The sequence below is a fragment of the Tenrec ecaudatus genome, chromosome 18, assembly GCF_050624435.1.
Source record: "Tenrec ecaudatus isolate mTenEca1 chromosome 18, mTenEca1.hap1, whole genome shotgun sequence".
Lineage (NCBI taxonomy): Eukaryota > Metazoa > Chordata > Mammalia > Afrosoricida > Tenrecidae > Tenrec > Tenrec ecaudatus.
The window spans coordinates 29,188,101-29,210,962 of NC_134547.1; the positions used below are offsets into that span (position 1 = coordinate 29,188,101).

A 22,862-nucleotide genomic window follows, 5' to 3' on the forward strand; every position below is an offset into this window, starting at 1 on the left:
GGCCAGGGCTGGCTCTCCCAAGAGTGGGCTTCCTGAATGTCCGTGCACCCTGATGCTGAGCAGGGTCACTGCGGTCACTCTGAACCCCGCTCCTTAGAGGCCCATCCTTCTCTAGCCCGCCAAGGGCTCCCATGGCTGTGTTCTCCTGGGCTCCTCGAGGGCCCAGGCATCGCAGGAGAGCCAGGGCCTTGATGACCACCCAATGCCCTGATGGGCTACAGAACGGCCCTCGGAAGGACACATTGCTTATTTTCTTATCGACAGCTTCACCACTAGTTATGAATTACCCTAGTTCGTCTTCGCCGTGCCTCAAGGTCGAGAACTTCCCATCTCAAAACCAGAATCCCTCCACCATCCTCCCTATATCCCTTTCCCCTTCTCCCTCCCATCCCTGTGGTGGCAACTTTCTCCTTTAGGAGCTTAGGCCAGAAACACTGGTGTCACCCTCCGTGTCTCACCTCCATTTGAGGCTTACAACGCAAACCCCACCACTCTTAACCTACCACCCTCACGAGCCGCATGTACTTAACACACAGTGGCTCACCGAAGCCACCGCAACCCCATCAGGGACATGGTTCTTGGGTCCGTTTAACAGTTCAGGAAACAGGCAATGGGAGGTCATGCCGCTTGCCCACCTTGTGCTTCAAGGCCAGACATCCTTCACAATCTCTCCTCTTAGCTGGCCTGTCAGCTCCTTCATGGTCTGTTCAGAGGAGCCATATCCTATCAGCTCTCTGCTCAGACTCTAATGGCTCCTATCTCACTCAGTGGGTGAGAGTCTGCACCCTGTACTTGGCAGGCCAGGCCTACCATGCCCCAACGCCCTTCTGCAATCATGCCCTGCCCTTCTCTCCTGCTCTTCCTCCTTCCGGCCACACCCAGCCCTTTGTCTGTGGACACCTGCTGATCAGAAAAGCTACCTGGTCACCCACTGGGGACTAACCACCCCCACCCCGTCGTCTTCTCAGCTCGATTTTCCTCTGTAAGCTCACTGCCAAAAACCAGGACGTAGCTGGTTGCTTGTTACTGATCTATTTCCACTGTTGCCATACAAATTCCCTGAACAGAGGGCTTTGAGAAAAGAAACCAATCATTTTATATTTCATTAGTTTACTTTTTAATAAGTTTGAAGCATCACTTGGATTCTAGATTGAATGGCCTTAGCAGGGAAGTTGCCAGGGAGTCTGGCTTGGGCCACTGTTTCCATGGGCATTGGTACCCCTACTATCCACCCCCAACCCCGCCTACTCTGGTTCTGTTAGGCTTGCCACCAGCATCCACTGCACTGCTCTTGGCTTTGTACACAGAAGCACATGTCTTGCCTAACCAGAGTTCATTTTGTCTCTCAGCCCGTGTGTAGCTAGCAGAGATGGCCCTGAGCCCCCCATACTTTCCCGCGTAGAAGTCCTGTTCCCAGCAGGACTCCACAGGCTCCAAGGGAAAGAGGAGGGGCTAGAGCCTGCCCTTACTGTTCCTCTTCCCCCCCTGAATCTTGGGCGAATCCTTGTTGAGTGAATGAGTGAAAAGCCTCACTGACCTGAGTGAGCCGAGTACATTCACCGGACAGAGAAGGCCCACTGCCTGGGCTGGACTCTTGGGTGCATTGGTCGTTCCCAGTCATCTTTGCGTCGGCGGTGATGGCGTCCTGTCCCCTGGCAGGAAAGTCGCACCTGCGCCAGGCCCTGGAGCACCACGAGGAGTCGGTGCGGGGGGCCAGCCTGTGTATGAAGCTGCGCAACATCGAGGTCCTCCAGGAGGTGCTCTCGGCAGCCCACCAGCGCTCACGGCTCAAGTGCTCCCAGCACCAAGAGGACGAGGACTTGTTCAACCTGACCACTGCTCCCGACATTGTTTGTGAGTGACTGGGGTGGCCTGCCCCGTGCTGGGACGCCCATGCGTGCTCTGAGTGTGGCCCATGTGGGAGGCAGTATGCTCTCGGCAGACCTGGGTTTGCTTGCTCATCCTGCAGGGGCTGGGCGTGGGGGCTACAGAGGCCGTGAGCTGGCCACCACACTAGCTCTGGAGTCTTCCTCTCCTGAACCCCAAACACGGGGATTAGAGGTCTTTGTCTGCACTGTCCCCTTGGCAGTGTCTTGTGTCCTGGACACACCACCATCTTGGTTCCAGGCCACCTCCGAGCGGAGCCCAAGCCCTCCCTTGGCATCCCCTGTGTTGCGCGTTTTAATCGCTCTTTCCCAGCCATTCCTCTTGGCACTCTCTAAGATCTCTTCGGCAAATATTTCTCTAAAAACCTCTGAGCCAAGAAACCGCCCATGGATTCACTGTTAGCCATGCTGTCTTTGCTAGGCTCCACGCCCACCCATGATTCCAGCTGCCTTCCTGTTGTGTCTGTTTGTCTGGACCAAGAGGAAGGACAAGTAACAAGGAGAAAATCTGGCTCTCTCTTCCTTCCCGAGAGAGGATGGTGGCCCCAAGCTCAAGGATAACTTTCAGTTGCAGAGTATGGATTCTCTCCCCTTTCCCCTTTCATTTTCTCTTCTAGCAAAGACTGAGCAGGAAGTGGAAGCGATTCTGCCCCAGTTCTCCAAGGTGACAGTAACAGACTTCTTCCAGAAGCTGGTGCGTGAAATAAACATTTCACAATGATTTCATAATGGCCTAGCCCAGGGGTTGGCAAATGTCGGTTCCTCACAATTCACAAATTATACAAGAGCCATAAATACATTTTTACAAACAAATGAAATCCCCGCGATCTGAATAATGTCATTGAAAACTTTTCAAATTTACTTCCGAGTCACATGTATGTACTGAAAGGTCTGTATGTGACGTGAGCTGCAGTTTGCTGACCCCTGCCCGAGCCCAAACCCACTGCCATTGAATCAGATTCCTAGAGACCCTTTAGAGCAGTGGTTCTCAACCTTCCTAATGCCGGGACCCTTTAATACAGTACCTCATGTTGTGATGACCCCCCCCAACCATAAATTATTTTCATTGCTACTTCATCACTGTAATTTTGCTTCTGTTATGAATTGGGTGACGCCGGTGAAAGGGTCATTTGACCCTGAAATGGGTCACCACCCACAGGTTGAGAACCGCTGCTTTAGAGTACTTCCAAGCCTGTGAATGTATATGCGAGCAGATAGCCTCACTGCCCTTCCATGGAGCGGCGAGTAGGCTTGAGCCACCGACTTTTTGGTTAGCAACCCAACACTTGAACCCCCAGAGCTCATCATGACCCAAAGGGGCAGCTTTGAAATCCAGTCGATGTTCTTGTATGAATGCTGAAGCACCGTATTATTCCTAGGTGGTCACGTCATGGGTTTCTAGGCAAGACTGGGCAAAATCTTCAAGGACAAGAGGCAGCCTGCTGAGTCAACCTTCAAAACCTTACAAATAATGATGCTCTGTTCCCAAGGGCCCACTGACTGTGTTTTCGGCTACCAAGAGATGGACACCTCCTCGAAGCATCCATTTCCTCACAGAGGGAGGAGACTTGGGGTTCACCTTGAGAGGAAATGCCCCCGTGCAAGTTCACTTCCTGGATCCTTACTGCTCCGCAGCCGTAAGTGTGCACCAGTTGAGAGTCTTGTCAAGACTCGCTGGCTTCCGCAGGGTCCAAAGAGTTCACCCAACCAAATAGGGCGTCCGAGCATGTGTGGGAAAGAGGAACAGATAGGTATGGAACCTGGCAGCCTTCCCCAAGGGCAAGTACGGCAAAGCCAGGCATGCAGCGGCCTAGACATGGGAAACGGAGGGAGTGAGACATGGGATGATGTGTTGAGGAGATTACAGTGAATGGAATGGAGGAAAACATGTATGAATTGTGGGATGTAAAACTTGATATTCTACAGTAAACCTTCACCCAACTCACAACAAAAACAATACAAAGGTAGTGGAGTTTTCCGTGAACTTTGGGACGCCCCTGTGACTATGCCTGAGTGGTCGAGTGAGGGCATTCCTGAGGCAGGTGCGTTTCCCACTCCAGTTTTATGTGAAGGACTTCTTCGGTACTCTGTGCCCCAAAAGAAGCATTTAAATGTTTGCCTTCTGGAAACAAGCGTTTGCCACTGTCTCTTTTGCCAGGGGCCTAGGAACTGGGTGAGTGAGGATGTGAATGAGCAAATGGTTGACCTTTATTTAAATGTTGACTTCGTAGGTGGAAGGAGCCAAGGAAGGAGATTATATTGTCTCTATTCAAGATGTGGATTGTAAGTGGCTGACGGTGAGTGAGGTTATGAAACTGCTGAAGCGCTTCGGCGAGGACCGCATTGAGATGAAGGTCGTGAGTGCCCTGGACTCCGCATCGTCCATGGTGAGTGCCTTTGGACCCCCCGGCAGCCTTCTCCCCTGAGGCTGTCACATGCCACCAAAGGGCGGCCCCCCTGTGCTTGTAAGCACTGAGAGGTGCTTAGCTGGGCCAAAGAGCTGGTGCTCGTTGTCTGCCTGGTCTCATGGTCACTCTGTACACGATGGGATGTCAAAACATGGCCCAGTCCCATGCCATCCCCATCCCCCTGACCAACTGTGGGTTGGACTATTGTAATCCAGGTTTTCAGGCTGATTTGTCAGAAGTAGACTGCAAGGCCTTTCTTTCTACACACAAGTGACACAGTCCTCCAGACACATAGATGGTGGCTGCATGTGGGGTGCTTTCACCAGGACGTGTGGTGCCTGCTGGAGGCTTGGGGCCAAGGTCAGCGTGGTGAATGCCCTCCAGGAATGTGGAATTTGGGATGTGGGCCTGGGGGGTCCCGAGGGTAGATGTCACTTGAGGTGGCATTTTGCCAGGTGAGTGGAGGAGGAAGAGAGCTGGGGGCTGTGAGGGAGGGGTCGGTGATGCACTGGGCCGGGGAGGGCAATATCGGCACAACTTGAGGGGCCGCAGTCCACCTCCAGGATGGTTTTGCTTTTAGTGGACTGCCCAGTGCAGCTCGTGGCAACAAGTGGTTTTGTGTTGGCCTGCAGTCCACATGGTCAGCAGTTTGAAACTTCCAGAAGCCCCAAGGGAGAAAGACTGGACTTTCTACTCCTAAAGGTAGCCAGAGTGTCGGGAAGCCAGAGATCGCTGAGTCAACATGGACTCCTGGCAGTGAGTTGGACAGAAAGGGGCAAGACAGACATCCGCGTCCAAAGGAGACAAACTGAAGTGGGGTATTTAATTGCGATGTCCCTTTCATAAAACAAAGGGCGAAGCCCTCAGCCAATAACAGAAAGGTTGACCCTTCAACCTACCCACCCACCAGTTGCTGCAGAAAACCTGGCAATCTTCTCCCAGTAGGATTACAGGCCAGGCAGCCCCGTGGGACCATTCTATGCGTTCCATAGGATCCTGTGAGTGTGAGTCAGCATCACCTTGACAGCGCACTGCCCACTGCCACTCCCTTTATTGTTGGGGAACTCAAGTGCCTCTTCAGGTTTACAGATGCACCACGTGACCCACGTTAGAGAAAGTGTTTACCTGTTTACGCACACAGTCTGACTGTAGTGCCTGAAACACAGGAGATGCTCGGTGAACACTGGCTGAGTCAGCCTCGTGCTAGGCAGCTGGTGGAAGCAGGCCATCCCCCCGCATGCCAGTGTTTGTGGAACACATCTCCTTGGGCTTCCTGTTGGAGCCCACACGGTCCTTTAGAGGTTCACCATCTCTTCTTCCCTGTGGGAGCTTTGAAAGAGCATGAGCTTGATCTCTGCCTACTGGCGTGGTTGGAAGCCCAAGGCACGGGGAATGGGGGAAGCAAACTGCAGAGAAATGTATGTAGACTAGTTCCTTAAAAGAATTTTTAAAAAACATTTCATTAGCTAATACAACTCTTATCACAATCCATACATATACATACATCAATTGTATAAAGCACATCTGTACATTCTTTGCCCTAATCACTCTCAAAGCATTTGCTCTCCACTTAAGCCCTTTGCATCAGGTCCTCTTTTTTTTCCCCCTCCCTCCCCGCTCCCCCCTCCCTCGTGAGCCCTTGATAATTTATAGATTGTTATTTTGTGATATCTTGCCCTATCCGGAGTCTCCCTTCCCCCCTTCTCTGCTGTCCCTCTCCCAGGGAAGAGGTCACATGTAGATCCTTGTAATCAGTTCCCAAAAGAATTTTTTAAAAACAATTTTATTGGCATACTAGAGGGTACTCCCTGCAAATGGGCAGAACTTTCGCAGTCTCACTTTTTCCCACTAGGCAAGCATTGAGCAACTCGCTCTGTGCTAGGGCACCCAGTGGTGTCGCCTGGGAAGGTTCTCTCGTCATGGTGAATTTTTTCATGAAAGCAGTTTCACTTGAACCTCATTTTTTTGTGGTGGCCGATTCAAGAGAAGAGTGTGTGGCTGTGAAATTTTGTTTCCTGCTCAGGAAAAATGCCACAGAAACTGTTGTGATGTTGAACTTAGCTTACAAGGGCAGCCCTGAGGGAAAAACTCAAGTGTACGAGTGGTTTTCTCGTTTCAAAAAGGTGAAGTGTTGATTGATAACAAACGTTGTTCCAACATCCGTCAACTTTCCCAACGGCCAAAAATGTCAACATTTGTACAGTTGTGCTTAAAGACCTATGATGGACCATTGAAGAGGGGGAGGTAGCTGGACCATCTTCGAGCTCAGTGCAGCGATGCTTTTTTTTGGGTGGGGGGTGTGCAGCGATTTTAACAGCAAATTCAGGAATGAGAAGGGTCGCTGTGGAATGTGTGCTTCGGGTTCTGACCAGGAAAACGAGCATCTAGTGGAAACACGCCATGCTGTGAAAGAACAGCTCCTGCAACTTGCCCAGTGGTCCCGTGGACCTGTGTCTTCCCGTGTGAACGGAACAGACCTGGGGACTCCCACTCTCCAGCTTCCTTTCCAGGTGTCACCTCCGGGACCATCTTCTTGGCCACCATCTCTTACTGGGACCAGCTAACACTATTTTATTTTGTGTGTGGGGACCTCCAAACCGACCAGTCATGAGCGCTCGATCCATCAGAAATACTCCGCAGAAGCGGAGGCCGGCGTCGCCTGCACCTGCAGGCCTCGTACACCTATTTGTCTCTGGGCTTCTTTTTCCACCACGACGATTCGCTCACAGGCTGGTCAAGGAGAAGCACAGGGCGCCGAGCGTCTCCGGAAGCTGCAGAACCAGCACGACAACTGTACCCTCTTCCCGGATGTGCAGAAGCCGTCCCAAGAGGAGTCGGGTGGAACCCTGGACCCTGGGGACTTCGGCACTGGCTCCGGAGAAGAAACTCAACGAGGCCCTTCTGGACCTTGTGTGCCGTGGGGTCCACTCATATAGACCCCCATCTCTGTGACTTCCTGGAGAACCACTTCCTGGACAAGGAGGTGAAACTCCTCAAGGAGATGGGCGACCACCTGACCAACCTGCACAGGCTGGCCAGCCCCCAGGCCGGGCAGACCGAGTATCTCTTCGAGAGGCCTGTCCTCAAACAGGTCTAGGAGCCTGTGGCGACCCTCTGCCTCCCCCCTGCCTGGACCTGCCCCTGCAGCCGCATTGCCCACGCTCCGGAACCCCTCTCCCAAGCTCTGGATCAAATATAAGCAACGAAGCCTCCTTTTGCAGCAAAAAAAGAAAAGAAAGAACAGCTCCTAAGCCACCCAGACTTGTTTCCAAGGTCATTACCGGTGACAAGCCGTGGTGCTATTCTTATGACCCTGAAAGCAAACTTCAGTGAAGCCAGTGGAAGACACCATCGGTCACCTCACCCCCACAAAAGCTTGTCAAGTGCAATCAAAGATCAAGAGAGGCTCATTGTTTTATTTTATGTGAGGGGGAGAGTGCATTTGGGGTTCATTCCGTCAGGTCAGACTGTTAATCAAGCTTTCTATTTAGAGGATCTGAAAAGGTTGCATAACAGTGCACGACAAAAAAAAAAAAGCCTGATTTGTGGCAGATGGGGGACTGGTTTTGCTACCATGACAATGTCACGGCTCATGCAGCCACTCAGTGCACCAATTTTTGGCAAATAACAGCATGCCTCTCTTGGCCCACACACTTTACTCTGTGTGACTTCTTTTTGTTTCCTTGAATGAAGAGGGACATAGAACAGGTGAAGAAAAAACAAGGAGGTGCTGTCAGCCCTCCAAACAGATGAGTTTGAAAAATGTTTTCAAGAATGGAGTCACAGATTTGACAAATTTAAGTGTAATCAAGAATATTTTGAAGGTGATAAGGTTGCTTTGTAAAAATACATAGCTTTGAAAAAAATTCCGGATTTTTTTGGGGAGACTTATCCTTATAGAAGTCACATGGCATACAATTCAATAGGTCAATAATGTTGAGTTGTTCAATCAGCATCACAATCCATCTTAGAACATTTTCTTCTTTCTTGTACTCATTGTTATTAGCTCCCTATTTCCCTCCAATCTACCTTGCACTACCCCCAAGCAACCGTTAATCTAGTTACTTTCTCTATTAGATGAATTTCATGTACAGAAAACATACCAAAAGCAACAACAAAAACTAAAGTTGAACAGAAAGCCTCAATTGAAAACAAAGCAGAAAATAGTAAAAAAATAGAACATGTTTAAAATGGGTCAGAACAGAGACTACCTGGTAAGGTGTTCAATTTGCATCGGCAGTAACCTGACTTCCACTGCATTCCACGGCTCTTCACACCCTGGTCTGTGGTCAGAGGGGGTCCACCGAAGACTCAATCCGAGTGTAGTGCATTTCCCCCTTTACTTAAAAAAACAAACAATTTAAAAATGGGTCAAAGAAGAGGTCAAATGATAAGGATGTATTACTTTTCAAAGGTAGGTAATTAAAAACCCAAAAGAGTAAGTCATGGTTACTAAGCCTAAATTACTAAGTATATTCCTTAAGACTTGTCATTGCTCATTAGACCCAAATTCTGTGCATATGTTCCATACCCAAGTTCTGAATCGTGTCGTCTTGGTTTGAAAGGAGGTGCTGTAAGTACAGAAAGCGCGTCTCTAACTCCGCAAGCGCCCGTTGACCTGGAGGGCCGCTAATCCCATCTCTTCCTGTTTTATGTTTTACATGTGCAGCATAGTAAGTGTGCCACCTACTCCGTGGGCATGCAGAAAACATACTCCATGATCTGCTTAGCCATAGAGGATGACGACAAAACGGACAAAACCAAGAAAATCACCAAGAAGCTCTCTTTCCTGAGCTGGGGCACCAACAAGAACCGGCAGAAGTCCGCCAGCACCATGTGCCTCCCATCAGTTGGGGTCGCGAGGCCGAACGTGAAGAAGAAGCTCCCCTCTCCATTCAGCCTTCTCAACGCCGACAGTTCTTTGTACTAATGTGACGAAGACGGAACCGTCTAGACCAGGGCATTTCTGAGTACTGGCGTGACCTTAATATTGTGCCATTGTGAAAAATTTCTCTTCCATCTGGGTTGTCTTAGTCTGAGCTCATTGCCAGGATTCTTTATGGGTGAAAGTAGCAAGAAGCCTGCAGAAATCTGAGGGTGACACACTGACTCGAGCGTCACTGCATTGCTGCCTGTTATTTATTCAGTGCTGGAAACAGAACAGTGTTGACATGTGGCCAATGCTGGCAGTCGTCACGTTGCAGCCGAGTGACTGCAACCTACTTCAGTCCGACTGAGAAGTTCCAGACTTGAGTAATAAAAGGTCTTTGACCAAAATTCAGAAGGCCCCCGCTTTAAGGCAGGCCAGGGGGACTACAGGAATAAATCTAAATTAGTGTGCCTAGAAACTTCCAAGAGCTGCTTCCTAATGCTTTATCCTGCATTTTCCTGTTACCTCTACAGAATTTGAATGCTATTTCCAGACAAAGCCTAGGGCCAAATTTGTCAGGGCTTTTAAAATGAAGACAATTTAGGGACAGCTTGGTCATTTCTAATTTCAGGTCATTTATGAATTGCTAACACAAAGGCAGTGTTAGATGAAGATGCTATCTACAAGGTAGATAAGATACTGTTTGATACTCAAAACATTTTTCATTTTGTTTAAAGTAGAAAGCACATAGTTGTATATTTTTAAAGTCTTGGGTTAAAAACAAAACGAACTTTACTTTTTTTCTTTCAAGTAAAGATGGACATGATTCAGAGCTCTCTCGGATTCTTAAAAATGACATTCGGCCAGCCAGGTTCTCTGGTTGTAAGTTTAATGAGACTGTGAGTCTCTCGAGGCTCACTTTTGACAGAGTGCATGTATACCTGGGTAGAGTTAAAACAGTATGATGCTGAAATCCATGTTTTTTGAATTAACAAGAATCTAAGTGTTTTCTATCGTGCAATATCAAAAGGGATCGACCACCTTTAGGAAAGTGTACTCACTACTCCTAGAGCCACGTTTGTATGAATATTTAAATAAAACATTCCTTTACACTAAGTGTCATGTTTTGTTTTTCACTAATATTTTGCTGTTTAGGGTACAAATGTACAAAACAGATTTTCGGTTCCCATTTAACGCTATCGAGTGGCATTGGTCACCTTCTTCAAAACATAGGGACACTTTCAATCCCTTCTGCTCTGGTTCTGTTGCTCAGAACCTATGATAGTTTCCCTGCCCCCTTACATTCTCATCTTGGTTTTAAACCTAATTATTGGCTGTTTGGTTTCAGAACAATTTCTTAAAGGCATGCCATACTCATAGGTGATAACATTTTATTTTGTGGGCCAATCTGTTACTTTACTAAAGTTGACCTCAAGGTAGTTTGGATTCAAGGTTTAAAAAGCATCTCACGGCAATAATCTTGGGAAGTCTTCCCATCTCAACTGGTCTAGCACTTCTGGATGTTTAAAAAACCTGAGGTTCTGGTCCACATTTCTCTCCCATTCTAGCTGGAGCTGCCCATCTACTGTGGCCCAAGTAAAACAGTTGGCAGTGGAAGCCAGGCACCATCTAGTTCCTCTGGCCTCAAGGCAGATATGGCTATGGGATAGTATTAGTCCTGTAGACTAGTTTCTTCTCTGAGCCTTTATTTCCTTTTGATCAATAGTCATATCTTACATGGCCACAAGCTCCTAAGACCTAGACACTTCTCATGAAAGTAGGTTCTAGAACATCATTTTGTGTACTGTATTTTCCAAGCCATACTTGAGATGGCCTATGAAATTATGATCCTAATCCTGAAAACCCAGAAAGGCAGTTGGTTTGAAATTCCCAATAACCCTTTCTAATTTTGTCCTTTTGAATGCCATCATTTAAAAACTCTTCAACTTTTAAGGCCTCAAACGAGGGGTAGAACATTAGCGTTATGAACTCTGTTATTCCAATTAAGTTCTCCCGCGAGACTGTAGTCATAAGACTTCAAGCCCAGAAAACGAGTCTCACAAAGTCTTGCTCATGTCTAAGAAGTATCCGTAAAAGAATTCCCTAGGTGGCTACTTAAATATAGGAATGTTGAATCATACACACGCACGCATGCATATACATACACACACCACAGAAGTTATGGGTTAGGTGTTGTGCTACTAAGCAAAAGGTCAATGGTTTGAACCCACTAGCTGCTCTACAGGCGAGGCCGTCTGCTACCATGGAGTTAGAGTCTCTGAAACCCTATGGAGGTCTGTTGTCAACAGCCCGGGTTTGGGAGATACCCCTATCCACATTTGTGTACCAAATGTATACCCGCACAGAGGTATTTTGGGTAAGATGCCATAGCAATTCCCTTCTTTCTGGTGGCTTCGTGGCACGCTCCCTTGATCAAGCTATGCTTGGTATTAGATGTGCCAATCGCCCAAAATAACTTCTAGACAGTCATTTCCCCCTATGCCCTCCACCCATCTGAATCCAGTGAATGTTTTTCTACCTACTTTTATAAAGATGAGATCATAACACTCGTCCTTTTGTAATTCCTCATTTCAGTTAGTGTAATGCCCTCCAGAGCCAGCCTTCCCTGATGGCTGTATAGCATTGCACTGTATGCATGCACTGTACGCTTATCCAGTCACCTGGGGTTGCTTTCATCATTTTTACTGAGTTAATTCCTTTTTTGAAACATTGATTTCATCTTAATTCCTTCTTTTAAATGCTTTCTATCCTAATACAATGTTTTTATTGCTTGAGTTTTAAAAAAATAACTGATATACGTCACAAAACAGGAATTAAGAGCTTTCAAGTTATGTTAATACCTTTTAAATTATCTGACAACTTTGTGTTAATTGTGTGAATGGACAATGCTGTTTGGGCCTCAGCCTCTCAGGCTTCGGGCTGCTAACTGCAAGATCAGCAGTTCAAAACCACCAGCTGCAGGCTGGAAGAAAGATGGGGCTTTCTACGTAAAGAGTGACAGTCTTGGAAACCAAAGGTGCAGTTCCACCCTGTCCTGGAGGGTCGCTATGAGTCAGAATCAGCTTAATGACCTTCGTGCTGCTTGTTGGTGGGTCATTTGCAAATACGCCCTCTTCTTGCTTGTACACATTTGCATAGGCTCTCCAGGCGCTCGCCTTTCTCCAAGTACAGTGTGTTCACACACCTGCCGAGGGAACACAAGCAAACCATACAGCCACCAAAATAAACCAATCAATAAAAGGCAATACAATGGTTTATTTACACTGGCAACCTCACAGAGCCAGACCTGCCACACAGCAGGAGCACTGACAGCAGGAACAAGGGGCTTAGGAGACACAGGGCTTTGGTGTCGGTTTGTTTTCCTTACATGTTCACACCCACCACCTGAAGCATGAGAAGACCTTTTCCAGGAGAGATGCAGGTCAAGGTCACACATTAAAATCTGCCCAGGCCAGCTGTGCTGAGTCACAGAGCTTCAATTAAAAGGCTCTCTCATCCTGGAAGAAGAATGAGGACACCCACCCACTGCCAGGCCTGAACCCAGAGAGGAGGGCCTCCTTTACGCCCCATGTCTTTCACAAGCTGCTGTCAGAGGAAACGCTCTCTCTTAGTTCTGAACTGTGAGGTCATGTAGTCTGGGGCCTGAAGGAGAAGGCATCACAGGGGCACTCGGTGCGCTGTCACCTGGACTGCGTGAAAAACTCATGAATCCGCTGTGCCGCTGCTTGCCCAACGACGCGCTCCAGCTCTTGCGTGGAAGCGTTACTTAGGTGTTGGATACTTGGGAATTCCTGAAGCAGAAGGGGGGCTTTCACTTTTCCAACTCCTGGGATCTGCTGCACCGTCTGGAGGAGGGAGGGCTCGGAGAGCTGAGCGCGCTTCTTCCTGAGAAAGGGGTTCTTACTGGGCTCTTTGGTTTGGTCGTGGACCTGAAGCAGAAATTGAAAGTGGCAGAAACATGTGGGCGCCCTGTGGACAGCTGACTGTCTTACACCGTGTGGCCATTCCATTTCTCTGTTTAGTTGAGTGTGACTTGCAGGAGCAATGGTTTCTTTTCATTTTTGCATCTACTATGAATAAAATTTTCAGACACCAGCCAAGTTTACTGAAAGTTGACTCATGGCCACACAAGAAAAGTCAGAGATTACAAGTGAATAATTGACAAAACCATGCATTTTTGGAATATTTAGGATATATACTATGAGGAATCTGAACTTTTTCTATTATCTGTAAAGCAATTTTCAACTTTGGAGGATTACATGGCGGCCACATTTAAATGGGGTCTGCTTGAGAGGGGGCCTGGACGTTGTCAGTGGATCAAAGGAGAAACTCATGGACCTCAGTTAATGGTGGTTACACAGGTAACGTGTATGTGTGTGTGTGTGTGTGAGAAGCTAGAGGGGAGCCATGAAGGACTGGTGAGAAGAGGGGGCTGCATGCATTTTCTGCTTGGTTCCCTAACCCAGCTGCACGCACATCAGAATCAAGTTAGATCTAAAACAACTGGAAATTCATGCTCAGGCCTGCTGATTGTTAATAGGCCTGAGGTCACCGCAAGGAGTCTAGTGGCACCTTGCGTTAGGTATTAAGCTGCTAACTGTAAGGTTGGAGGTTCAAGCCCACAGCCATTCCATGGGAAAAGATGAGGCTGGCTGTTCCCATAACGCTTTACAGCCTCAGAAACTCGAGTCACCATGGGTTAGAATGGACTTGATGACTGTGGGTTGGACGTTAAGGCCTGGGAATCCACTAATCTAGTGTCTTCGAGTCGCTGCAGCCAACTTAGAAAAAAAATGAGTGGAGATATAAGAATCAGTTTATATATACATGCAAACTTCCATACGGACGTGCCCTAATGCCTAACACAAGCTATGTGGAGATGAGGCAGAGCAGCCAGCTTGACATTTTAACAATTTAAATGCAGAATGATGAATGATAGTCATCTCAGCCTAAAAGCAGGTTTCCAATCAGTTCATTTTGTTATATCCGTGCCTAAAATGGGCGGCAAAGCAGCTTCTGATAAGGAATGTCTCCACAAGGTTTTATAAACGAATACGTGGAATGACATACTGTATAAACTCGAGTATAAGCCGACCCGAGTATCAGCCGAGGCATCTAATTTTACCACAAAAACTGCATTTGAAATGTGCTGAAAAAGCCTATACTTCACAGTCTATACGGTAGATTGAAGCAACATCAGGCAGCTAGTACTGTCAAGGATCCACAAAGTCAAGGCTCGGCGGACGAGGCAGCAGTACTCACTAACTGAATGATGAGGCTGGCTGCTTCCATCTGGCTGGACACCGGAAGCAACACCATGCCGAGGTCCAGGACTGTGAACTTCTGCGCAGCCGGGAAGTACTGTTCACTCATCTGTGTCTTCTCAACTAGTACAATCCCTTGAAGATGACTGGACTTCAAAGAAGAAACGTACAAAACAAGACACCATTTTGTCTATCACCAATGAGTACAAGAAGGAAGATACAGTTCTGAAATTGATTGTGGTGATGATTGCACAACTCTTCCGAATATGATTGAACAATTAGCATATGTGAATTATATGTCAACAAAGCTATTAAATAAAAAAGAAACAAACCATCAGGGACAAGGGAAAAAGTGATCCAAAATCGGTGGTGAGGAGGGTGTAAGAGGCCTGGTGGGGAGTGATCAAGGGTACTGTATAACCGAGAGGAATTACTGAAACCCAAATGAAGGCTGAGCATGATAGTGGGACAAGAAGAAAGTAAAAGGAAATAGAAGAAAGAGCTAGGAGGCAAAGGGCATTTATAGAGGTCTAAATAAAGGCATGCACATATGTAAATATATTTATATATGATGGGGAAATAGATCTATGTTCATATATTAATAGGTTTGGTATTAAGGTAGCAGATGAACATTGGGCCTCCACTCAAGTGCTCCTTCAATGCAAGAACACTGTTCTTTTAAACTGGCATTCCATGATGCTCACCTTCCTGACATGATTGCTGAAGACAAAGCAGGAGCATAACTAAATGTGTTGAAGAAAGCTGATGGTACCCAGCTATCAAAAGATATAGCACCTGAGGTCTTAAAGGCTTAAAGATAAACAAGTGGCCATCCAATTCAGAAGCAAGCCTACATGGAAGAAGCACACCAGCCTGTGATCATGAAGTGTTGATGGGATTAGGTGTCAGGCATCAAACAAAAAATCATATTGTGAATGAAGGGAACTGCGGAGTGAGGACCCAAGACCCATCTGTAGGCAACTGGACATCCCGTTAACGGAAGGGTTGCAGGGAGGAGACGAGCCAGTCAGGGTGCAGTGTAGCAACGATGAAACATACAACTTTCCTCTAGTTCCTAAATGCTCCCCACCCTCCCTCCATCTTGATCTCAATTCTACCTTACAAATCTGGCTAGACCAGAGGATGTACACTGGTACAGATAGGAACTGGGAACACAGAGAATCCAGGAGAGATGAACCCCTCAGGACCAGTGGTGAGAGTGGCAATACCGGGAGGGTAGAGGGAAGGTAAGGTAGAAAGGGGGAACCAATGACAAGGATCTACATATAACCTCCTCCCTGGGGGATGGACAACAGAAAAGTGAGTGAAGGGAGACATCAGACAGTGTAAGACATGACAAAATAATAATAATTTATAAATTAGCAAAGTTTCGTGAGGGAGGAGTTGTGGGAGGGAGGGGGAAAATGAGCTGATACCAAGGGCTCAAGTAGAAAGAAAAGGTTTTGAGGATGATGACGGCAACCAATGTACAAATGTGTTTGACACATGGATGGATGGATGGATTATGATGAGTTGTACAAGCCCCCAATAAAATAATTTTTAAAAATTCTTTTGTATTTTTTGCAAATTGTGGCAAACAATGAGGGGAGGACGAGAGATACACAAACAAGATTTGCTTTCTAGTTGTGTAATGCAATACTTACATTTCTGATCCGAACAAGCCTCTTTCTGTAGCCGTTTCCTGCCACCAAATCCGCTTCGGTGACATACAGAATACAGGATCTGTTAGACAAGTAAAAATCTACCGGCATGAGGTCATCCTCAAAAGCGAGTTTAATTTTGCCTTAAAAAGAGAAGAAAATGAGCATCGCCAGCTTGAGAGAAAAAGTGTTTGGCATTTTTAAAAGGGCAGTGGCGGGGTTGGGGTGGGGGGGTTGGGGTGGAGGGGGTTGAAGGGAAGGTTTGTGGGTGGGCAGGATCAAACAGAGGGCAGCCCATGGACCTTGCATCTCTTGTGCCAGCTGTGACCCACGCCACCTCTCACTGGCCACAATGTGCCCCAAAGGCACATATATGGGGCCTTTGCCATCAGGGAGGCTCCTTTCCATCGGTGGCCTAGACCTAAAGAGAAACGCAAGATGAAAGCGGAGCAGGTTCTCCTGCCCAAAGCCCCACAGCCCACTCAGTCGGAGCTAGATCCCAGTTCACACAGGATCCTAGAAAAGGTCCAAGAATCAGGAAACACCACCCCGCGTACCTGTCTCACATTCTCGTCACCTGCCTGGCCCTTGATAACGTGGCCCCACTCAGCCGACCCATCGCTCCCTCCCTCCGGGAGGGGTTCCGAGGACTTAAGCCGAGTCTGCGCCGCGGGCTCCGCCTCCAAGAGCGCCGATAGGCCGTGCCATCGCGGATGGACATCTGAGCGACCAATAGGAGCGCGGAACGTCTGGCTGGTTTCCGCCCTGAAGATTTGAGTGGGACCCGCTGGTTGTCAGGAGCGACGGCCATGGCAGTATCCTTGACTTTGATTGGTTGACGAGAACAGCGAGCCAATGACAGCCGGGGTTGTTTCAAAGTCGGATGCGAAGACAAAAGCGTCTGGGGCCCGGCCAGAAAAGCGGGAATCTTTCCGAGGAAGTGGCCGCGGTGTGGCCTTCCCCGGCTGTCAAGATGCCGCTGAGCTTTCGGAGAAGCCGCAAGAGCCAGTTTGTAAGTTCGTAGACACGCGCGCGTCCTGCGCGTTGACTCCGTGGCACCCGCAGTTAGGGGCAGGGGCCTAGGGGACTGGACTGAGACTAAGGCGTTGCTAGTGGGAAGGCCTAGCAGTTTGTGTTCGATAGACCGGTTATTATCTCCGATCCGTCAGGGACCACCCGGTCTTCCCTACTCCATTCGCTCACGTGCCGGGAAGCTCGTTCCTGGTTCTTCCCTCCCCAACCCACCAGGGACGCCCCGTCATTCAGTACTCTCGATTCCATGCCACATTGACCTCCAGCTGGTCACCAAGACTCGCAGCTGTTTCCCGGCTTCCATTCGTACCCTTCCCGGAGGTCCGCTCTCCACATAACAGGCAGCCAAAGGGATTCTTTCTAACCCCAACGGCATGTTGTTCCCTTAACTTTTTACTGTGAACTGGGTGAGGGTTTTTGACATGTCATCCACATTTTGTCTCATCGCAACCCCCTCAGGGTAGCATCACTTATCCCACACCCTCTCTGTGTTTCCTGTTTCTATTCCTAACCCTTCTGCACTTTGGCCCCGGGGAAATGCTGCTCTTTGGATCTCGAATGGCTGATAATTTTAAGGTGTTTGTGCATCCCCAGTGTTATTGCTCCCCTTAGAGATGGGTCTTTTGGCTGAAAATTGAGCCATGGGGGAAGAGGGGGAGTAAGGGCCATAGTCTGTACTTGACCAGTAAGCCTGATCTCTTATGGTTGTGCATTTTGATCCACAGTTTTCTCCCACTCCATCCAAGTTTGGGATCCCTTTCGGGCAGCTGGCAGTGGTAGCCAGGCGCCATCTAGCTTTTTCCGTCTTGGGATGGTGGAGACTGATGTTTGTGTTGTCCATTAGTTCATAGTCACAGTGATTCCCTCTGTCTTTGATTTGCATCACTCTTATTTCAAAGAGATTCTTTTAAAACTTAAAATCATATCCTCTCATTAGAACCCAATACAGTACCCCCTTGTCCCTCCAAGAGCAGGCTTCTCTATTCCTTCTGCCTAGAATGCTTCCTTCCTAATCTTTCCACGTGCTCATACTCCCAACCTCGTTCTCTGTCCACACGTCCTGTCTCCTATTTGCCTGTAGTATTCCGACTCCCAACAATCTGCTGACACTGCCTCTTGCCCAACCCTGGAATCCACAATTGGTTGAGCCAGCCAACTTTTCACTGAGTATGCCGGCCCTCGCTTTAGGGAGTGGAAGCAGGGGGGCGGTGGTTAGAAGATGCAGATCGTGGTATGAGGACCGTTTAGCATGCTCTGGCATCACCCATCTAAGGCAATAAAATCATTTCATCTTTCTAAAGGGCCTACTGTTACTGAGGGTCAGCCCCTGGGAATGCAAAGGTGAATAAAACTTTTCCTGCCTTTGGGCATCTCCCCGGAAGTGGACATGTCAACTTAACAAATGGCTGGAGGTGGACACTCCCAAGAGGGATAACCAGAGTAGAAGGGGATGGTGGTGGCAGTGCCCAGGGCCCCTTGCCCTCACTCCCACCATGACTTCCACTGGCTATCATTGTTTTGCAGAAGCATATTGCCCATGGCCTCCTCCCTGCAGCCAGCATCGCACCCAAGCCAGCAGTGCCACGCACACCACCTCCTCGCAGCCCCAACCCCTCTCCAGAGAGACCGAGGTGAGTGTCAGATGAACAGGCACCAGGATCGCCTCTGCCAGAGCTCCCAGGGCCTCTGCTCCACCACCAAGCTCTGCACCCTGGGATCCACACATATTCTGGCAAGTCGATAAAATCATGTCCTTAGACATATTTATTACACTTCTATCACGAGACACTTAATATTTCTCTGTGGGAGAATGAACTTCCTTCTCTTTACATAGTGTCCTCACATTTCATAACTAAATACAGTCACTACTACTACCAAAACATGTAAAAGCACTAAACTCAAAACCAAATTCACTGCCAATGAGTTAATTCCAACAATTCATAGCAACCTTCTAGGACAGCATAGAACTGCCCCTGTGTGTTTCTGGGACTCTTACTCTTCACGGGCATGAGACGTCCTGCCTTTCTTTTTTTTTTAAATCACTTTATTGGGGCTCAAGGTGAGGGGGGCAGAGACAGCTGGCCTGCTGGCCAAGCCCTGCCTTTCTGAGGAGCAGCCACAGACTTTTCAGTTAGCAGCCCAATGCCTTACCACTTTGCCACAAAAGCGCTGCATTCCCTAATTCTTCACAGTAAGAACAACTTTATTTCCTTCATTTTTTTAAGAACAACTTTAAAAGTAATTTTAATTCAGGGAAACTTGCTTTTAAGCATACCAGAGTCACTGCCTTTGAGTCAATCTGACTCAGACTGGGGTAGAACTGCCCCTGTGGGTTTCCGAGACTGTAACTCTGCAGAAGTAGAGAACCTCATCTTTCTCCCAAGGACCAGCTGCTGGTTTCAAACTGTTGCCCAGTGCGTAGCCCACTGCACCACCCAGGCTCCCCTGCTTTGTGGGAAGGAAGGAAGGAAGGAAGGAGGAGCATGTTCACTTGCCAGGGCTTTGGTACTTACAGCACAGTTGATAACTACATTCTCTCATACCGAGGTAGACCTAAGCCCCTGGCCTCAGCCTTCAAGATTTAAGGCCCAGGAGAAGTTTAGCCTGTTTTTAATATAGAAAGCAGTCTGCCTTGACTAGTAGTAATCAATGAGGACAAAGTTCATTCAAAGGTGATACTTTTTGAAATTAGAATATTGTGTTAAACTGCTGCTATATCAGCATTGATATTATATTACAACCTTGTGGTAATCATCTCTTTGAGAAGAATTAATAACCAGACTACTCCCAGGAATTGGGGATAGATTATCCCCAAATGCCCAACTCTTCAATGGTGCTAATTCAGCTCCATATCTCCCCACTCCTCCCTTGAGAATGATTTCCTCACATTTCTGGGTTCTTCAAATTGCTGCAATGTCCCACAGAACCTCGCAAAAGTTTCAGGAATGTCTCACTTTGTGGTGGGTGCTGTCCAGTCCCAAGTCTGAAAGTCAGGCAGGGGTCAGCCAGATGCTGGGGCCAGAAGACCGGCTCCACTCCTGGCTCTTGTTGGAAATGAGGCCACACCCCTTGCTTCTTAGTGGCTCATTTTATATTCAGCGACATAGCATTGTAGGGAATCTTGATCGTAATTACTCACAGGTGAATCTTAGCAGTCTTCTCCCCCGCCCCACACTCTCCTTTTTATCAGACCCATGCAGGGTAAGGCCATTTGGTAGGAGTTACATTGAGTGGAATCAAATTAACATATAACCCTTCACATTTTTAATGATACCCAAATAGCAGGTTGTATTAGGCTAGGTTGACTAGAGAAACAAATCTAGTGATACTGATATATGTGTAAGCGAGAGCTTTTTTTTTTTTTAAATCCTTTAATTGGAGGCTCGTACAACTCTTATCAGTCCATACATCCATCCACTGCGTCAACATATTTGTTACTTTGTTGCCATCATCATTCTCAAAACATTTGCTTTCTAATTGAGTCCTGGATATCAGCTCCTTATTTTTTGTGAGAGCTTTATAACAAGAAGTAATTATGTATCAATAAAACATCCCTACCCAGTCCAACTCAGGTCCCTAAGTCCAATACTAGACTGTCCGTCCCTCTTCAGACTCACAAAGCCAATGCAATGATGCAGAATGCAGGAACATCACCAGCTAGTGAGTGTACCATCTTGTGGATCTACGATGGTGGTGGCATCACAGGGCTCTGGAAGCTCCCAGTGTGGCTCTTCAACAGAAAGGTGAAGGCAGAGTGGGTGAGGACCCCAGGATATTCCTTATGAGAAGGCTACGCCCACCAGGAGACACCATCAGCCTGTGACCTGATTGACAAGCTAGACTCCACCCCTGCACTGTTTTCAAGTCGACATGAAATTGTGTTACTATCACACAGGTAGTCATATGCGATTATAAATCAGAAGAACAAATAAAATATCATTTCATGGCAAGCATGCTGTAGACTTGTTAGAAAATCTCTCTCTAGTCTTCTTGGCTTGTAAACTTTTCAACCTCAAAAACTTGACTTTGACTAATATGGCATATTTCTAGATTTTTTAATTTCTGAAAAGTAACATTGAATCCAGCCTTTATTTGTTCACTTTTCCCCCCAGTTTAATCTTTAATCTCATTCCACTTCTTGACATAGAGTAAGAACCTTGCACCAGTTGGCCTCCTTCCTTCCTCCCATCGGCTGTCATACATTTTACTTCTCTGTTTGACGCGTTGCAATAATACACGCACACTGCTACTGTTTTTGCTTGAGACCGTCGTTTATTTATTTTTAATCTTAGGTTGTAATTTACTTACAATAAACTAAACCTATTTAAAATGCATAGTTTGATGACTTTTGGCATACATTTACATCAGTGAAACGATCACCACAATTAGTGTAATAAGCATCTAATGCCACTTTGTAATTTCCTACTCCCACCTCCCACTGCCATAGCCAACCTGCTCCCTCCCCCAGGTCCACTGGTCTGCTCTCTGTCGCTGAAGATCAGTTTGGAATTTCATATCAGTGGAATTACATAAAGTATTGATGCTGGCTGCTTTCATTCAACATAATTATTTTGAGCTTTGGCAGTGTTGCTGGGAGAATAAATAGCCCTACTTATTGCTCAGTAATCATCCCTTGTGTCAAATTTCTAATCCATCCACCTGTTGGTGGGTATTTGGTTTGTTTCTGGTGGGGGTGGGGGGGCTACTAGAAATAATGCTGCTATAAACACATCTTGTTTTTTTTTAAAATTAATTAATTTATTAAAAATTGCTTTATTCCATCCATGTGTCAAGCACATTTGTACATTTGTTGCCATCAACATTCTCAAAACGTTTGCTTTCTACTTGACCCCCTGTAATCAGCTCCTCACTTTTTCCCTTCCCTCCCCACTCCCCCTCCTTCCCCACTCTCCCTGCCCTCATGAACCATTGATGATTTATAAATTATTATTACTTTGTCATATCTTACATTGTCCGGTGTCTCTCCTCACCTTCTTTTCTGTTGTCCATTCCCTAGGGAGGAGGTTATATGTAGGTCCTTGTAATCAGTTCCACCTTTTCTCCCCACCCTCCCTACACCCTCCTGGTATCACCACACTCAGCACTGGTCCTGAAGGGGTCATCTGCCCTGGATTGCCTGTGTTCCCAGTTCTTATCTGTACCAGTGTACATCCTCTGGTCTAGCCAGAGTTATAAGGCAGAATTGGGATCATGATAGTGTGTGGGGAGGAAGCATTTAGGAACTAGAGGAAAGTTGTATGCTTCATGGTTGCTACACTGCATCCTGGCTGGCTTGTCTCCTCCCAACAACCCTTCTGTAAGGAGATGTCCAGTTGCCTACAGATGAGTCTTAGGTCCCCAGTCCACACTCCCCTCTCATTCACAACGATGCGATTTTTTTTGTTCTTTTTGATGCCTGATATCTGATTCCTTTGACACCTCGTGATCACACAGGTTGGTGTGCTTCTCCCATGTGGGCTTTGTTGCCTCTGAGCTAGGTGGCCGCTTGTTTATCTCACATCGTGGTTTGGACTGTACTTTCATTAATGGACTCCGGCATAGGAACTTGGCGAGGATGGTGCAGGACCGGGCAGTGCCCGGCATAGGGTCACCAAGGGGATGGCACCCAACAGCAACCACATGCTCTCATTTGTCGTCTTGGATGGATGTTTTCCATTGTTATCTCCTCTTAATGAATTGACCCTTTTATCATTACAGAT

At 47.4% G+C, this 22,862-nt stretch overlaps 3 protein-coding genes across 4 annotated transcripts in view; 2 read left to right on the forward strand and 1 right to left on the reverse strand.

Annotated features, from left to right (window-relative positions):
* RHPN2 (rhophilin Rho GTPase binding protein 2) overlaps positions 1 to 10,269 on the forward strand; it is a 65,669-nt gene extending 55,400 nt beyond the window's left edge. Inside the window, exons 11-15 of the mRNA XM_075537190.1 lie at positions 1,660 to 1,854; positions 2,504 to 2,580; positions 3,377 to 3,523; positions 4,118 to 4,273; positions 8,964 to 10,269. Coding sequence (XP_075393305.1) covers positions 1,660 to 1,854; positions 2,504 to 2,580; positions 3,377 to 3,523; positions 4,118 to 4,273; positions 8,964 to 9,224 — 836 coding nt within the window. The 3' untranslated portion in view covers positions 9,225 to 10,269. The remainder of the gene's footprint in view (positions 1 to 1,659; positions 1,855 to 2,503; positions 2,581 to 3,376; positions 3,524 to 4,117; positions 4,274 to 8,963) is intronic.
* A 2,156-nt stretch (positions 10,270 to 12,425) lies between these two features.
* FAAP24 (FA core complex associated protein 24) lies at positions 12,426 to 16,789 on the reverse strand. 2 transcript variants are annotated; one of them, XM_075537281.1, is made up of 5 exons: positions 16,668 to 16,789; positions 16,413 to 16,531; positions 16,114 to 16,253; positions 14,448 to 14,600; positions 12,426 to 13,114 (listed from the first exon to the last, which is right to left on the reverse strand). In XM_075537281.1, exons 2-5 carry the CDS (start codon positions 16,516 to 16,518, stop codon positions 12,866 to 12,868), a joined length of 648 nt encoding a protein of 215 aa, XP_075393396.1. In that variant the 5' UTR covers positions 16,519 to 16,531; positions 16,668 to 16,789; the 3' UTR covers positions 12,426 to 12,865. The 2 variants fall into 2 exon arrangements, with proteins under 2 accessions (XP_075393396.1, XP_075393397.1); XM_075537282.1 differs by lacking the exon at positions 16,668 to 16,789 and having other exon boundaries at positions 16,114 to 16,192; positions 16,413 to 16,533.
* A 214-nt stretch (positions 16,790 to 17,003) lies between these two features.
* The window catches only part of CEP89 (centrosomal protein 89), a 78,535-nt gene continuing 72,676 nt past the window's right edge, over positions 17,004 to 22,862 (forward strand). Inside the window, exons 1-2 of the mRNA XM_075537054.1 lie at positions 17,004 to 17,122; positions 18,667 to 18,773. Coding sequence (XP_075393169.1) covers positions 17,084 to 17,122; positions 18,667 to 18,773 — 146 coding nt within the window. The 5' untranslated portion in view covers positions 17,004 to 17,083. The remainder of the gene's footprint in view (positions 17,123 to 18,666; positions 18,774 to 22,862) is intronic.